The following is a 17,619-nucleotide window of genomic DNA, read 5'->3' as shown; positions in this document are numbered from 1 at the left end:
AAACCCAAGGCTTTGTGCATCCTCAGCAAGTACTCCTCCAACTCCTCCACAGTCTCAGCCCTGTATTCAGGCTTTACGTCAATATTTGATCAGTTCACTTAGCATGAAACAGTTCCTCAAAGCCACAGTAAACTCAAAAAGATGAGCTGGGCCAGTCAGAGGTTCAGCAGGTAAAGGCAATCGTTGAGGAAGCCGGAACAACCTGAGTTCAACCACCCAGAACCCACATAAAGGTAGAAGAAAGAACCAATTCCCAAAAGTCATCCTTTGACCTCCATGTGCATGTGATGGCACACATGCATACAATAATAATAAAGTTTAAAAAAAAAGTTATGCAGGACCAACTCACTAACTAGGAAGTTTTCCTATAAAGCTGAGCCTCAACCAGCTATCCCCCACTCATCCTGTCTATGCACTGGCTGTACTTAATAAAATGAGACCATGGTCTTCTAGGCCCCGGCTGGTGCATGGAAGACACACTGGAAGAAGCAGAATTCTTCAACCAACTAAACACATGCTTTTAACATTTGGGAAATTGTAAAGCTTTCAGAAACTCTTCTCTTCCTCCCTTCCTTTCTCTACAATATATACGGTCAGTTCAGAAAGGACAGTGAGGATTTGGCTGACCGTGCACGAGCTAGCCAGCACTGACCTTGGGAGGCATCTCACCAGCACAGGATGCTTCCCAAGGGCCAGGCACTTCCCTCCACTGTGAAGCAGGCAGAGCACAGGGGCATGCACGCGCGCGCACACACACGCGCACACACACACACACACACACACACACCCCGCTCTACAGTCTCACCCCCCCCTCTCCAATTTCACCCTCACCCTGTGCTCTCCAGCCTCACCTCCCTGTGTTCTCCAACCTCACCCTCCTCTGATCTCCAGCCTCACCTCCCTGTGTTCTCCAGCCTCACCTCCCTGTGTTCTCCAGCTTCACCTCCCTGTGATCTCCAGCCTCACCTCCCTGTGTTCTCCAACCTCACCCCTCCTCTGATCTCCAGCCTCACCTCCCCTGTGATCTCCAGCCTCACCTCCCTGTGATCTCCAGCCTCACCTCCCTGTGTTCTCCAGCCTCACCTCCCTGTGTTCTCCAGCTTCACCCTCCCTGTGCTCCTAAGCCTCACACTCCCTGGGCTCTCCAGCCTCACCCCTAACCAATACCTCACCCCCCTTTTGGTTTATCACTCTTGACTTCAGCCTCATGGGCAGACACATAATCTACAGCATTACTGTGTTTAAAAAATCACCTTTAATTAGCATCTGTCTGTAATCTGAGCCTAACATGGCAGGAAAGGACTGTAATCCCAACACTTAGGAGGCTAAGGCAGGAAGATCATGAGTTTGAGGCCGGCTTATGCTATATGGCTCTAAGAATCCCATCTCCACTTTCTTGGAATTGTGAGAGTCTTCCTACACTCCCTGCCTTCACCAGTGGGTTTGGGGATCCAAACTCCTGTCCTCCTGTTGCATAGCAAGCTCTTTAACCGCTGAATCATTGCTTCAACTGAATGATAACATCTGTAGCCTGGCTTTTTACCGACGAGGGCCAAGAGTCTCTGAAATTACTGTAGCTACTGAAGGTAGCTGAATGATCTACATGGAATTAGGGTTTGAGAATGGGACTCAGTCGAGAGTGCTTGCCTAGCATGCACAAAGTTAATCCCAAGCATTTAGAAACAGGGACATCAGTTCAAAGGTCATTCTTGGCACCACAAAGAGTTCAAGGCCAGCCTATGCTACAAAAGGATGAATTTGCTTCTTTCACTAAGGAAGGCATCCTGAGAAGGTGTAAAGAGGACAAAATGTTAAGGGAAATTAAATGGTAATTCAGTTAACAGCCTTTGAAGACAAAAGAATTAAATTTTTAAAATCAGTACTTCAGGTGGTAGTGGTGCATGCCTTCAATTCCAACACTCCAGAGGCAGAGGCAGGGAAATCTCGGAGTTGAAGGCCAGCCTGGTCTACAGAGTGAGTTCCAGGACAGCCAAAGGCTAACAATAAATAAATGAATGAATGAATGAATAAATAAATAAATAAATCAGTGTTTCCTCAGCCTTGGTGGCACTGATCATTTGAGAAGCTTGTCTACAAACATTCCTGGGCTGGAGATGTAGCCCACTTGGCAGAATGCTTCCGTAACATGAACAAAGAAAGCCCTGGCTGGATCCAACATCCACAACCCAGTTAGGTTCACTCAGCAAACAGCCCCTATGCTGAGCTCTGCCGGCCACTCTCATCCATGGTGTGTGTCTTCTTATGTGTTCAGAACAACAGAAAACCAAACCAGCATTGGGAAATGGGGTGAGACGATCCAGGAAAAGAGTGAGCTCACACACAAATGGCCCGTGTGTGTATCAATTGCCAAGTAAGTGTAATTTAATAGTGCAAATGTGCCTATTGATCTAGGATAGAGTACAAAGATTCTCCAGATTCTTATGGGGCTCCTGACTTCATATTCTGCCATTCCCTATCTGCATAAGAAAGCACATTTCTGCTTAGACAATGGAGCACCATCCAATATTAGTGACATGCATTCTTACTAAACAAATTATTAGAAATTCCAAAGTACAGAACCCCCAAAATAGAGCTAGTAATGCAAAAACTGGGGCTTCAAGAGCAAATTTATTCAGGAAACAAAATATCAACATCTTTTTTCCTGGAATCTTATGCCTTTTAAAGGCTCTGGTGTGCTTCTAAAGCTAGTACTGAAAAGCTCAGCTGTAAAAAAGAAAAAAAAAAAAAAACTTTGTGTGTGGATATTTTTCTCTCCATTTCAACAGCTGTATCTCTCAAAAGATTGTGAAGCACAGTCCCAGAGATGGGGAGTCTAAACTAACAAGATGTACGTCTTGTCAATTATCCAAGAGTATCTCTTTACCCCGCAGCAGCTCCTTGAGGAATGTACGTGTGTCGGTACTTATTGTGTAGGCACCTTATATACGGTGAGAATTATCTTTGTGTCTCATGTTTATTTCGAACCTGTTCTGCTATGCATCAATAAATAGTCCCTTCTAAACATCTAATTGTGTGTGTGCACGTGCATGTGTGTGTGTGGTTTATGTCTGTGTGCATGTGCCACGTGTGCAATGTGCACGTGTGTGTGTGGTGTGTGTGTGTGTGTGGTGTATGTCTGTGTGCACATGCACGTGTGTGTGTGTGGTGTATGTCTGTGTGCATGTGCACGTGTGTATGTGCACATGTGTGTGTATGTGGTATATGTCTGTGTGCACATGCATGTGTGTGTGTGTGTGTGTGGTGTATGTCTGTGTGCATGTGCACTGTGTGTGTGTGTGTGGTGTATGTCTGTGTGCACATGCACGTGTGTGTGGTGTATGTCTGTGTGCATGTGCACATGTGCATGTGCACGTGTGTGTGTGTGTATGTGGTGTATGTCTGTGTGCACATGCACGTGTGTGTATGGTGTATGTCTGTGTGTGTGCACGTGCCGGTGGATGCATGCTCCATGTTCACTGGCGCAGAGGCCAGAGGAGGACTCCAGGTGCCCTGCTCTACCACTCTGCCTGGCTGCCTTCAGAAGGCTTCTCTCACTAAACCTGGAGCTCCCTGGGGTTGTTTTGTTTTGTTTTGTTTTTTAGCAAACCTGTCTGGCCAGCAAGCCCCAGGAACCCTCCTGTCTGCCTCCCCCTGCTAGCTGGGTGGTATGCTACCATGCCCGGCTTTTATGTGGGTTTCTGCGGGTCAGAGCTCAGGCCCCCCATGCTTGCATAGAAGCTCTCAACTAAACTGGCTCCCATCCTCACAAATACCTAATTTCTGATGGATTATCCGATTCTTTCAACCCAGAACTTGGAATAAACCTTTCCATGTCTCTGAATAAAGCTCCTAAAACTTCACGGTAATCCCCAGCTTCGCTTCCACGGTTTATCTTCTTCCACTATGGATTTGAAGGGAGGGAGGGAGGCGTGGAGGGTATGTATTCTAATCAAGTCAGCTCTCCCATTAACTCCTTAGGAAGGGAGAGAGGGAGGGAGGGAGGGAGAGGGAGGAAGGAAGGAAGGAAAGAAGGAAAGGAAAGAGGGAGGGAGGGAGGGAGGAAGGGAGGGAGGGTGGTTGGGTGGGCACTTATTCTAATCAGCCTAGCTCTCTGATTAACTCGTTAGGAAGGAAGGGAGGGAGGGAGGGAAGGAAGGAGGGAGGGAGGGAGGGAGGGAGGGAAGGAAGGAAGGAAGGGAGGAAGGAAGGAAGGAAAGAAGGAAAATAACAACAAATCCACAAGTTATCCAAATCCAAAGCTGGAGTTACCCCTCTGGGGAAGACTGCCTCTGTTCTGGAGACAAGAAAACAGACCAATCACCTGATGCACACACAGAGAAGCCGAAATACAATACACAGAAAACAGGAACAAACCTCACACAAATACATCCAGCCCTTGGCACACCAGTGGTTTCTCAGAACTCTAGTACAGGGATCTTGAGCCCAGCACTACTGATACTCGAAGCCACATAGCTCTTTATTATGAAAATATTGTACTGGTCTCTACCCACCACAGGCCAGCAGCACTGCCCCTACCCCACAGTGAGAGAAATAAAATGGTCTCTAGACTTAACCAAGTGTCCCCAGGGGGCAAAGCTGCCCCCTCTGCACCCTGCTGAAGGACCATTTCCCCTCCAGCATCTAGATTCTTGCCAGGGTTTATGGTGTGACATTTCATGTCCTAAAGATACAAAGAACTTTTTGAGCTGACTTCCAGATGGGATGCTAAAACAGTACAGAGGTGGGGACGGTGAGTACCAGATGGACAAAGGAAGCAGTACCAGATTCCAAGACTCCGGTTAAAACAAAAACAGGAATAAATTCCCATCGGGATGCTTTAAAATGTGACCAGTCCCTGAAAACTGTCGCTGTCACAGAAAAACAAGCAAGTCTGGTAAACTGTGCGATTCAACAGAGTCTAAAGAGACAACTAAATGTAGTGTGCAATCCTGGATGGGATCCCGGCACAGAAAACGGTTGTTAGGTATAGAAAAAGAAAGGAAGGGAGGAGAAGGGAAGGGAAGAGAAGAAAGGCTAGGAATGGAAAATAGCTGTAGGCTTTATAGAAACTACAGGTTTCTCTGTATATCCAAAACTGACCCGGGGGGGAAAAAAAACATTTAACAAATTTCAGTTAAAATGCAAAGAAAAGACTGGGAAAGAATATATTAAAACAAAGCCTAAAGTTACAGCCCTTCCTCGCCTGGCAGGCATTAGAAGTGATTGTACCTGAAAGGAACTGTTTGAATTAATGAAAGGGATCAAGTGACCAGAAAATAAAATTCTTTTGTCAGAATCAGGAAGTGGGAAAGTAAAACCACTTTATCCCGAGAGGATAATTGAGGAGAGGGAGGGACTCCTGTATCCCCAGTCAGTCCTCATCTGCTCTGCTGTCTGTGGCTGTCACTTCTCCCTCCCGGACTCCACATCCATGTCAGGCTGGTCCACAGCTGGGCACAGGCAGGCAGGTGAACAGATCCGGAACCCCACAGCCCAGACTCACGAACCTGAGAATCAGCAACCTTAAAACCCGCTGCTGGGTACTTAACACATGCTCACTGAAAGGTCACAGACATCGGCTGTAGGAGGGTAGGGAAGGTGAGCACCCAAAAGAGACTAAGAAGTCAGAGTCAAACTTAAAAGTCCCTGTGTTTTCAGGGGCAACATAGGAACTATTTGTGAATGTGTTGTGGCACAGAGAGGGGACCTGCATACCATGTACCCATAGTGAGGGGACCAGCACACCCTGTATCCAGAGTGAGGGGACCAGCACACCCTGTATCCATAGTGAGGGGACCAGCACACCATGTACCCATAGTGAGGGGACCAGCACACCCTGTATCCATAGTGAGGGGACCTGCATACCATGTACCCATAGTGAGGGGACTTGCACACCATGTATCCATAGTGAGGGGACCAGCACACCCTGTATCCATAGTGAGGGGACCAGCACACCATGTACCCATAGTGAGGGGACCTGCACACCATGTATCCAGAGTGAGGGGACCAGCACACCCTGTATCCATAGTGAGGAGACCTGCATGCCATGTACCCATAGTGAGGGGACCTGCACACCGTGTACCCATAGTGAGGGGACCAGCATACCATGTACCCATAGTGAGAGGACCTGCACACTGTGTACCTGAAGTCCCTGCACACCTATAACACTGGAGACATTATTTAGCTTGTGGCTTCATTTTACGAAGAGAAACTGAAGCTGAGAGATTAGGTAACTCGTTCAAGGCCAGGCATAGGACTGCCCTAAGCAGGAGACTAGGTGAGGGATGGCGGGTGAGGGGTGCTAAGTCACTTCCTCCACCCCCTACAGTGGCTGTGATCTGCTGAGCATCCCAAAGGAGGAGAAGGGGGGGGGGACGACACACGACACGACAAACTTGTCAGGAATGGCAGCTCCCACCTGGGAGGATAATGCAGGAGACTGGTGACTTTAAGGCCAGCCTGGGCTACACGGCCCATCTCAAAGAACTTGCCTGGCCAAAAATGTCCGCCTAGATAATCTTCTCTATTTCTTCTATCTCTAAGGTCTGTAATTCCTAACCTCTCCAAAGCAAATCGTCTTTCTACCACACCACAAAACAGCTTCGAAATCCAACTCTTGGCAAAAGAAAGCCAAAAACAATAGGCCACCCTTCCATAGACGTCTACATTGCTGACACCTCGGAACGTGCTGTGAAAATTATTCCAAGTGGGTTTGTTTCACTTGAACTGACCTCTGGCCAAAAGATGCAAACGGATCTTTAAAATCCCACAAAAGGTGCCCTCACCAAATCCCCACCCCCATCCCGCCGTGCCATTCTCCCCAACCGCCTCCCCACCCCCCAAAGAATCGATATTAAATCCCGAGTCTCCTCTGATAGCTTCAGGTGCGTACGGCTCACTGCCCCTTGACTCCAGGTTCCAAACAGTCGACAGCAGAGAAGCAGCAGAAAGCGACAGACTGGACAATGGATTCCCGACCCTGGGTCAAAACCAGTCTTTGGTCAGGCGACTTCCGTGCACCCGAGTCTCGCCTTTGCAATCCACAACAGATTGGACGCGACCCCCTCCTCCGGAGGCGATGGGAGATTCAGGGACAGTTATCAATACCTGACACTGGTACAACCTGGCTCCTCTCTCCGTTCCTCCCCGCTTCCTAGCGGAGCCAAGCTCATTCTCTGTTCACCTGGCCACAGGTACTCCTCTCCTCCTCGCAGAGGGCCGTGGATAACCAGACGCCCACCCCCACTTCAAACAGAGCATTTCACCCTACTCCATCCTGCACAAAGGAAACCGGCTCAGCCTCCTGACCCAGCCGCCCGCGCCGGAGCTCGTCTAGGACAGCGCGGCAGCTGGCTGGGCTGCCACTATCCTTCCTAGGGTGAATGCCAACACCTCACGGTGTTTGGGGTTACGTCTTCCGACTGACGCCCTTGGAACCCTCGCGGCGACCCAGGGCACTTCCGATGCACACTCCCGGCTCAACCATCCCCCGGGTATGAAAACAGCTTTCCCGGCAGGGGCAAGGGAAGCGAGAGTTGGGAAGTTTGGGACTCGCCTTCTCCGCGGGAGCCGCGCGGCAGAGGTAGGGTGCGGGGACCGAGCGTCCCCGAGCGGCGGCGCCGGCTGGGGCGCGCACTCACCGTCCGTGCTCCTCTTCGCCTCGTGGTAGCGCTCCCACAGGTAGCGCTTCATGTCCACGGCGGCCGGGGCGGTGCACAGGCGCCGAGCGCAGCTCGCACGCGGCCGTCCCCGAGCCGCAGCCCCGCTGCCGCCCCGCAGCCCCGCCGCCGCCCTCGCCCCGGCCCCGCGGGCCACCGCGGCCACTGTGGCCATGCCGCCTCCAAGCAGCCGGAGGCGCGGACAGCCAGCGCCGGGAGGCTCCGGGACGCGAGCCGGCGATCCCTGTGTCTGAGCCAGCGGCCTCGCGACCCGAGCGCCAGCCTCCGAGGGGCGGGGCCTGGGCGGAGTCGGAGGCGAGGCCTGGGAATGTGGGGGCGGGGTCTAGACGGGAGCGGGAGGCGGGGTCAGAGGCGGGGCTTGGGGCAGCGGGGTGGGTGGGGCCTGGGCCTGACTGGACTGAGTAAGGAATGCGGCCTATAGAGACTGAGTGGGACCGTCCTTGATCGAGTCAGGGGCGGAGTCAGGGGCGTGGCCTGGGGGGAGACATGGCGGGAGGAGGGGCAGGGAAACGGGGATGGGGGGCGGGCTAATCAGGGGCCGGGTCAGGGGCGGACCTGGGGAAATGGGGTGGGACCGGGGCTGGGTTAAGTCCGAGGCGGAGAAGCCTTGGAGAAACGAGGTGGGGCGGGGCCTTAGGTGCCCGGTCTGCTGCGGTCACTTCCTGACCCCGCGAGGCGTGGGGGTGGCGGGGGAGTGGTGCTTGAGGCCACATGGACTAGGATGATTCGTCTCCGACCCTGTCGCCGCCCGCAGGACTCCGCGCTACCTTCCACTGGCCCTCCGTGGCGGCCCCCGATTGTGGTGGCTCTGACAGTGTACTCCCTACACACCCCTGCCCTGGTCCCAGCCTCTGGAAGGTGACCTCACTCCGTGTCAATGGCTTCTGCAGGTATCTCCTGGATCTCAGGTGCCCGTCTGAGACGGTCCTGAAGCCCATCCAAACCTGCCCTTTAAAGGGTAGCTGGGCCGAGGTCCCACACAAGGTCTAAAATCGCCTGCAAGATCCCACCCCCTGAAGATTCTAATAGGTATAAAGCACACTCAAATTTCCCTTTCGCTGCACGGCCTCTGGAAAGCCGGATTCCCACCTCCAGAGAGGGCCTCTGGACATGATTATCAGGCTCCCGCCCACGCTCACAGCACGCTGGGTGCCTGCTCAGCTCACCTGCTAACTGCACTTGTTCCATGCCTTGTAGCTCCACTAAAAGTCAATAAACAGCAGCCGCCCCACCGGGCGCCATTTCTGTGTGCACTGAGTCAGACAGGACTCCTGCAGGACTAACTATCATCCACCCATGACCTGCCCGAGAAGCACTGGGCCCCAAGGAATTCCCAAACTACCCCATGGTGACCGCTGAGTGGGAGGTAAATTAGGGGGAATAGCTGGCGCATGTGAAATAGGTCGGGCACAGTCGTGATTCTTAAATTGTGGGCTGGAAGAGTCAACTGTTTCGTGGAAGAAGATGACGCCTAAGCTAGTTCCTGACTGATAATAAAAACCATCAGTGGAAGATGTCCAGTGTATTTTATCACATACAATTTTTCTCAACTATCTTGAAAGGTAAGCACCGTGTCTCTAATTTTATACCTAACGAAACTGGGGCACAACAGAGGTAAAGTCACACAGCTGAGTCCCCTCTTCTGTGAGTTTCCTAGGAATAATTTTGTTGAGTGGTAGGGATAAGGGTAGCAGGAAAGTAATCCTTAACTATTACAGGTTAATGTTTTACCAATCACTGATAAAACGGAGGATAATAAAATGTTCAAATAGATATAGTATCAAAATCATGGGCTCTGATACATAAGCTTACTTTATGACTTGAGAACATTTCAATTCCTATTTTTTCTAAATGTATTAATAAAAAGTTTTGGTAATAACAATCATCAATTTGCTTAGATGAAAATTTTTTAAACTCAAAATAGATAAACTCTAGCAATGTAAAAATAAGTTAAAATTGATAAGATTCCATATATATATATATATATATTGAGCCAGGCGGATCTTTGTGAGTTCGAGGCCAGCCTGGTCTACAGAGAGAGACCCAGAAAAGGTTCAAAGCTACCCAGAGAAACCTTGTCTCAAAAAAAAAAAAAAAAAAAAAAAAAAAAAAGAATATAGGACTATGGGATCAAGATTGTTCTGCTTCCCATAGAAATATGGATCACTTAAAAACCTGCTCTTTTTAACTAAAATCAGACATAACATTATAAGGGACTAAGAATCCCCAGACCTGGATAATGACCACTCCTAAGTGTTTAAAAGAAAATATCCAATGAAAGAATCCAAAACAGATGCTAGGGGAATAGCTTAGTCTGTAAAGAGCTTCCTGTCACACACAAGGACCGCCATAAAAAGACAGGCGTGACAGCCTGTCTCTGTGACCTCATCATCCCTGGCGCTCACTGACTAGCCAGTCTAGTAGAACCAGTGAGCTCTAGGTTCAGTGAGACCTTGTCTCAAAAAACAAAGGGGGCTGGGAGGTGGTGGTGCATGCCTTTAATCCCAGCACTTGGGAGGCAGAGGCAGGAGAATCTCTGAGTTCAAGGCCAGCCTGGTCTACAGAGTGATTTCCAAGACAGCCAGGGCTGTTACATAGAGAAAAAAATAAAAAATAAGGGGGAAAGCGATTGAGGAAAACATCAACATTGACCTCTGGCCTACATACAAACATGGACACACATGTCCCACAAACACACACATAAAACTTCAAAAAGACTGAGAAAAACTTAAATACAAAAGAGCCCAAAGTGGTTTTTATTCATTATCGGTTTCATTTGAGATCCTCAACCATTTTGTTTCTACTTGAGATCTTCTTGGGAAAACAAATTTCTGGGGAGTGAAGCTGTACTGTGGGGTGTGAAAAAGCCATTTTTCTGATACAAGCTCAGATATGGATTGCCAGGGATTGTTTGCACTCAGAGGTGCTCTCGGGGGCCGACGGTAAATCGCGGTGATTAGTCCGTCTCCACTCTCACATTTAGCAGAAAACACTCTTTGCTTTGAAAGTTTGACTAAGCCATTCTTTTCACCCACAGACAATGTCTTGACGGGATAGTTCTTTTTCCTTGGAGTTTGCTTTCTTGGACCATTCCATATTTGGGTCTTTTCCCCAGCAGACAGAACTGGAATCAAAGTCTTCCTCCCTTTGCCAGGAAAACATTTTGGCTTATCTGAAACCGGCGGAGGCACCGGCTCTGTGCTTTTAGCTCCCTGCAGTTTACTTACATTCATACACATGGCAGTGTTCACCGTGTCCGAACTCTGAGCGCTGCAGAAGTTTAATTTAGACAAGTTTTCCCATAATAAAAAGCCATTCTTCGAACCTTCGGAGTGCAGCTGGCTCATGCCTTGAGGCCAAAACCTCCTGCCCCGGAACCTCTGGATTTCCCTTAGAAGGCTGCAAAAGACCAGAACGTGTCAAGTGGCTGTGTGTGTTCACACAGGTAATCACAAAGTCTACTTTCTGAGACAGGCAACAGAAACTCACTGCAGTATTCCCTGGATGGAAGCATGGGAAGACCCCAGGTGAGTGGACCTTAAATCAAGTGACCTGTACAGATAGCTGACGGCCTCCATCATGGCGTGATGGCAGACGTCACCTGACAGCAGTTGGCCTGCTGGAGAGAAGGAGGGAAAAGGAATATTAGAATTCTTAATTACCAACTTTATACACTTCAAAGAAACTAGAGAGTGTTTATTACACCGTCTGTCGTAATACCCCGCCAAAAGCATTTCACGTGCGTCTTATGTGAAGAAACAGATACAAATGAGAGGATGTTGGGCCTGGAAAGAAGGGGCAGAAGCTGACTTACACTCTTTAGAAAAGAAGATGTTGGTGTTATGAGAGGAGGAAGAGACAGGAAAAGGAAGATGGGACCAGGTCAATGCCTTAAGTTAAAGAGACAGTAAGCACAGCTTGAGCCCCTCAGGAGAGAGCTTGCCCAGCATGCACCAGGCCCTGCATTCCATTGTACACACACACACACACACACACACACACACACACACACACACACATACTCTAAGCATTTGACAGCTGCGGTTCTAGATAGTTCTAGAGTAGAAAAACAACTTTCACTGTGGCTTAAAGAGTTTCGTGACGACTAACGAGTGTGTTTCTCTCGGGTCAGGTGACACAGGTGACATTTGAAACCATGCACAACATGCTTTCTTGATTACAAATGCACTGTAAAGCTGGTGCCCGGAGCACACGGACCTGGCCATGTGATAGAGACTGCTGGGGAGGTGGGGGCTGTGAGCATGGACGTACACCCAGGAGCCTGTGCTCATTACAAGGCACCTGGCTGTAGTCACCATCTCTCTGTAGTCCAGTAAGAGCTCCGTGCCATCATTTGCTTTCTTTTCCATTTAGTCTTTCTCACAGTACCCATATACCTGTGGCTCACACGTGAAGGTGTACCCAAGTGTGAAGGAGAAAGCGCCTCCCTCCCTCCCGTGCCTCTGTAAGCGGTGCCATGGGCTTCCAGTGCATGTCCATTCCACGCCTCTCGTAGACATGGTCTGGTTCGTGGTAGAACAACCCAGCCTGGCCCTGACTGCTGCACTGGCCCCTCACTCTGGACTGTAACGAACATCATTGACTACTACTTGCATTCATTCTCCCTGCAGCTCTCTTCCCTAAGCCATGCTGCCTGCTGCTTTCTCTGTAAGTGTTGGGGGGCTATCTGCTTAGCCATCTGCAGCTCAGTCCTTGCTTTTGAGTTTTCCCATGATGCCCTATGATGTTTCAGCTGCCCTCTCAAGAACAGTACCATGCCCATTACTCAGTGTGATGCTGAGTTCCAGGGATTTTTAACTGGCCTCAAAAGGAAAAAATGGAGAAACACAAAACATCCCATGGAGCTGGTAAGGTAGGACCCACTGGAAGATGCTCTGGTCACCCACCTCCAGATTCTGCAGACACTGTTCATTCTCCAAGGAGCTCTTTGGTTGGTGATACAGAGGTAAATTTTCACAGGCACAGCTTTGCTGCTCCATGGCCTGCTGCCCAGGCTTCTTCCAAGCCAACGCCTGACCCCCAGGGCCTTCCTCTGGGACCCAAGGCAGACCCATAGCTATAGTTTTGACCTTGGTGTCTTTTGACACAACCTGATCCTCTCTTTCTGTCAGCAGGTAAACTTCCAGGATCAGGCATCCTTGCCTTAGCCTAGCCCCAGACCTTTCTCTGGAGCTGGTACCAGCTCTGGGTTAGCTTCATCAGTCCTCTTGACCCAGGGAGAAGACAACCATCCCTGTGAATGTGAATTACTGAGGAATTTCTGGGCCTTCTCCCACAGCCAACTTTTGCTCTGGGTGGGGAGAGAACCTAACACCTAGTTGCTTGTTTCTGCTGATGTTTTTATCTCATTAAATCCTTAGAATAGTCCTATGGGCAGACATTATTATCCCCTTCTGGACAGTAAAAAAAATTAGGCAGTGATATCCACAAGCTCAGAAAATAGTGCTGCTGAGATTCTCAGTTCCCACGATTCCAGACATAACTCCACAAGCAAGAAAGAGGACACTCTTCTCCATGTTGCACGTATTCCTTAGGAGAGTCAAAATCATCGTCATCAAGCCGGAGAGATGGCTTGGTGGGGAAAGACACTTGACCCCAAGCTTGATGGAGGGGGAGAAGTGGCTCCTGCGAGTTGTCCTCTGACCCCCACAGACCCAAGGCATATGCACACCCACTCACACAAATAAATAAAATATTTTTTCTTTTGGTTTTTCAAGACAGGGTTTTTGTGTGTAGCCCTGGAACTCTCTCTGTAGACCAGGCTGGCCTCAAACTCACAAAGATCTGCCTGCTTCTGCCTCCCAAGTACTGTATTAAAGACATGGGCCACCATCACTCTTGTATAATATTAGCAGGACCAGCCTTACTATTATACATCCCAGGGGCTCAGGAGAGAGAACTACTAACGGCGAGGACTATTTTCAGGAAACAGAATCTCAGCACACCGAGCTCTATAGTCCACTTGCTTTAATTCCTCTGGCATAATATCCTTTATACCCAGCTTCAGTTCTGTTCTCATGTCTAGCTCCTTTCTTGCCTGATTTCTCTCTATACTTATCTATTGCTCCCTCTAAGTTCTATCTTAATTCTCTCGTCTTAATTCTGCCTCATCTAGGTCCTTTTCAGCTTGTTCTTACCCAGCTAGTACTTCCCCATCTGGCTCTTCCTCATCTTCCATCTCGTTCCTCTAGTACTCTCTTCTAGCCCTTCAACCTAGTTCTTCCCCATCTCAGTTTGTTCCTCTCAAGTTCTTACCTGTCTAGTTCTTCCATTATTTGCAACCCCAAAGGGAAGTGACCAATCGGGAAATGAATTAACTAAAGGCTAAATTCGGGTAATATCTAAGAAGAGGGATCTTATGTGCTCAACTAGTAAACTCTTAAATGTGATTAGTAGAAAATGTTAAGAATCTATAAGTTGCTAGGTCAATGGGAGAAAATAAAACTGTCTTCTTTTTTCCTGTGGCTCCTATCTGTCCAAGCTATCTGCTGTTTTTCTGCAGGGTGGGGGAAAAGTGTGCTCAGTTGCTAGGCAACCTATGTACAGGTAGATGCCTCTGGTGATAGTTACAGGGAGATCTGGAACTGGAGGTAAGGTTTGGGAAAAGAGGAAGTAAGGCTTAATTGGCACATCCACCAGGCTTCTCAGACAGGTAGCCTGGATGCTTAAGTCTGTTCTTAGAGAGTAAAGGTATCTCTGATAAGGTACTTTCCTCCATCTGGGGATGGACCTGGCCGGATGCTGCCAATGATGATAATTACAGGGAGGCTTGAACTGGGGTTCTGGTTGAGCATAGCTGTCAGCACAGAAGGTTATCTAAATATTCCTAGAAGTAGTTAGGTAAGGAGTTAAAGGTCTATAAAGTTAGTAAGGCTGTAAGAAAGAAGGGTCCGAGCTAAATTGTGTAAAGCTATTACTTAATGTCCACCTGACCTAGGCAGTGTCTCCTTGTAGAATTTATCTTACATCAGGAGACTTGCATATGGACTGTTATTACTGCTAGTCCTTGAAAGTGGCTAAGGGAAATATCTGATTCCAGAGAAAGCCTTTCCTGAGGCTGTTCTCCAAATACCTGGAATGTGTATGTCCAGAGAGTGATCAGTCCACACAGTTAGCCCTTCTTGGGGAAAAGTCAATTGGGAAAACTATGAAGGCACACATGATTTTCATAACAGAAGACAGCTGATACATAACAAGCCAAGTAACACCAAAAGCTCCTTGGAATTTGGCTTCCTCTGGAGGAAATCCTTGCTACCTCCAGGTAGTGACTTTGCCATAACCAGCTGAGTTCTTATGATATATTCCTGCGGCCTGCAGCACATCACCGGGCCAATAAATAGTAATACAATTTTAAAAAATTGTAATATCACTAGGAAGGAATCCACCTGTGTGGTACATCTGGGAGGTGACCCTTACCAGGTCCTTCACTTCCTCTACAAAACCCAGGACACACTAAGTGTCTGCAGCTAGTTCTTCTCCACAGCCAGGCTTCTGTTCCCAGCCAGCTAGGTGCTAGCATGAGCCAGAGTCAGCCAGGTTCATTACTCTAATTAAGTAATTTGGTTAAGTACCAAGTAACAGATAAGACTTGGGATGAAAAGGAATTGCTTCCTATGAAAACTAGACTAGATGCTTTAGAAAGATTCACTCCCATGAGATGCTAAAACAACTAACTCATTGTTTCCAAGTATGAGCAGGCAAGACCACCGTAGAGATGGGACATCAGGTGGCAGTCTCAGGATCTGTCACAGAGACTGAAGCACACTTGCCTCACTCTTCAGAAACCCAAACTAGAATTTGTGGGCCTTGTATTTCAAGAAAAAATGACATCCACTTCTAATCCAAGAGTCCACTCTTAAAGGTGGAGAGAGACTCTATGAAGCATTTAAAAATTTGGGGTTTTTAAATGGTGGACATTTATACCTAAGTCAAAACGAAAATGTAAGGTTTGTCTGGGTTACTAACTTTGGATCAAAGGACCAACTTCTGTCAGCAGAGGGTTCTGGCTGAGGTGAGAATTTTGAAATCAAATGAAGGAAAGAGACTGCCTCTCCCTGCTGAGAGTCACCCGCTGGCACAATTAATTTCCTCCTTCTGAACTTGACCCAGAGGGTTGACATTTCCTCTTAAAGAGAAGCCCAGTGAGAGGGAGGTCGCATTGTGTTCATCTGTCATTCTCCATCCAAAATAAACTGCTCAGTGCAGAGCACTCAGCTTACACAATGGGAAAGGAAAGGCACATTTCTATTCTTTTCTCCCACTCAATAGCGAATTTACAGCATTTATCAAAGATCTATGAGATTGCGCCTGCCAGAGAGAGCTCAGAACACAGATCACAGAAGGCCTCACGTCAGAGTTGGCAATCCTGCTGAAATCTCTGGGATCTACAGCTTTGTTATGCTAAGGCTTGCGCTTGAAACTGGAGCTAGGAAGGCTTAATGAACAAAAGAGATTCAATTTAGTTATAAGTGCCTCACAAAAGTGAAGCACTTTTGTGAAGGTGGTGGAAGATGAAGGACCCACCACCTTCCTACAGATGTAACATTTTAACATTTAAACCTTACTATTATTGTCTCATGCAAAAAAAAAATCGTGATTATAAAGTAAACCTTAACTATCAAAGCTTACTGGAAGTCCCCTCTTTTCATATCCCGTTGAGAGCTAAACTGTATTCAACTTGTTCCCTACTGTAGTCATGAAATCAGAAGGAAGACGCCAAGACAAGCTGGCAATTATCACTGTTAATACACAGTCTAAAACAATCCGGAACGTCAGCTAAGGAGAACGGCTTTCAGTGGGGGAGAGAAGGGTCTGATTTGTTTCCTTCCGTGTTGTTAACTAGGAGCAGCACCATCGTCTCGATGGGATAACCCAGGGCACACTGTGTAAAGGACAGACCCTGCTTTACCCATGGCACCTCACTCAGCCAGCATGCTGACAGAGTGAATGCCAAGTGCCCTGCCCCTGGGGATTCTCAGTCTGTTTGAGAAGTCAAAAATGCACACAGTGGGAACAAGAATGATGGGAAAGGGTCCTTGAGCTCCGTGGTGGTGCTGACCCAAAGTCTAATTTAGGACTATTACATTGGCGATCTCAGTGAAAGCTTTGCCAGGGAATGACTCTTCCGAACACTTCCTGCCCTGGCTTCCCAGGAATATGACCTGTCAGACTCTTCTCTCGTGCCCCTCCCCCACTGCTCCCGCACACCAGCCATAGGGACCTTTTCAGCTCCATCCAGCCTCAAATGTTCTCTCCCACTCCTGGACTCTGCTTACTGAACAACTTCTCATCCTGCACCTTCTGTTCCAGCAACACTTCCTGGGATACTTCCCCTGCCTGGCTCATCCAGCGGAGGAAGCCTGGTCCCCTGGTACACTTGGACTTTCCCGGAATAGTACTCTCCTGGCTGTACTTAAGGTGTGATATATTACTACAGCATTGTGTCAGCTGGGGTCTCCAAGCAGCATTGCACAATTTAAACAACTGTGTACTTAGTTGTGTGATAGCCTTCTCCCATAGGTGAGCTCAGCTGAAGGCACAGCTGGTCTTGTCTGTCTTGTGCTTTGCTATCTCCCCAGCAACAAAAACAGAGGTTGACATGTGAAAGGCACAGTAAATATTTGTTGAATGAATTATTAATAATAACCAAACAACTTAAATAACTGCCTGATAAGAATGTAAGAAGTAATTAACATACAAATCCCTTTAATAACCATACTTGCTCTACATTTTCATTTTTCAGGCAGGCTGATCTCAACTAAGGAACTGAGGATGTCCTTGAACTTCAGATTACAAGTGTACCCAAACACGCTGAGTTGATGCAGGGCTGGGGATGGGACGGAGCTTCTAGTGTGCTACACCCCTGGTCCCATGCTTGCTTTTCTAGAGAGAGAAGGGGAATCAGAATTAGCTAAGGTTT

General features: G+C 48.3%; 2 protein-coding genes across 3 annotated transcripts in view; both read right to left on the bottom strand.

Moving 5' to 3' along the window:
- Nt5dc3 (5'-nucleotidase domain containing 3) overlaps nt 1–7,916 on the bottom strand; it is a 57,036-nt gene extending 49,120 nt beyond the window's left edge. Inside the window, exon 1 of one of the 2 annotated variants that reach the window (XM_052753019.1) lies at nt 7,641–7,916. In XM_052753019.1, coding sequence (XP_052608979.1) covers nt 7,641–7,833 — 193 coding nt within the window. In that variant the 5' untranslated portion in view covers nt 7,834–7,916. Of the gene's footprint in view, nt 1–7,107; nt 7,359–7,640 lie in introns of those variants that run through there. The other variant, XM_052753020.1, reaches the window with a different exon arrangement.
- Nucleotides 7,917–10,412: 2,496 nt separating this feature from the next.
- Nucleotides 10,413–17,619, bottom strand: part of LOC128119632 (tetratricopeptide repeat protein 41-like) — a 58,359-nt gene continuing 51,152 nt past the window's right edge. Inside the window, exons 15-16 of the mRNA XM_052753013.1 lie at nt 11,169–11,298; nt 10,413–11,078 (exon numbers count right to left, since the gene is read on the bottom strand). Coding sequence (XP_052608973.1) covers nt 10,436–11,078; nt 11,169–11,298 — 773 coding nt within the window. The 3' untranslated portion in view covers nt 10,413–10,435. The remainder of the gene's footprint in view (nt 11,079–11,168; nt 11,299–17,619) is intronic.

Source organism: Peromyscus californicus, unplaced genomic scaffold (genome assembly GCF_007827085.1).
Source record: "Peromyscus californicus insignis strain IS unplaced genomic scaffold, ASM782708v3 Scaffold_24__1_contigs__length_46423439, whole genome shotgun sequence".
In the NCBI taxonomy this organism is placed as follows: Eukaryota; Metazoa; Chordata; class Mammalia; order Rodentia; family Cricetidae; genus Peromyscus; species Peromyscus californicus.
Note: the sequence above shows the minus strand (reverse complement) of the source record. Positions and strands in the feature narration are given on the sequence as shown.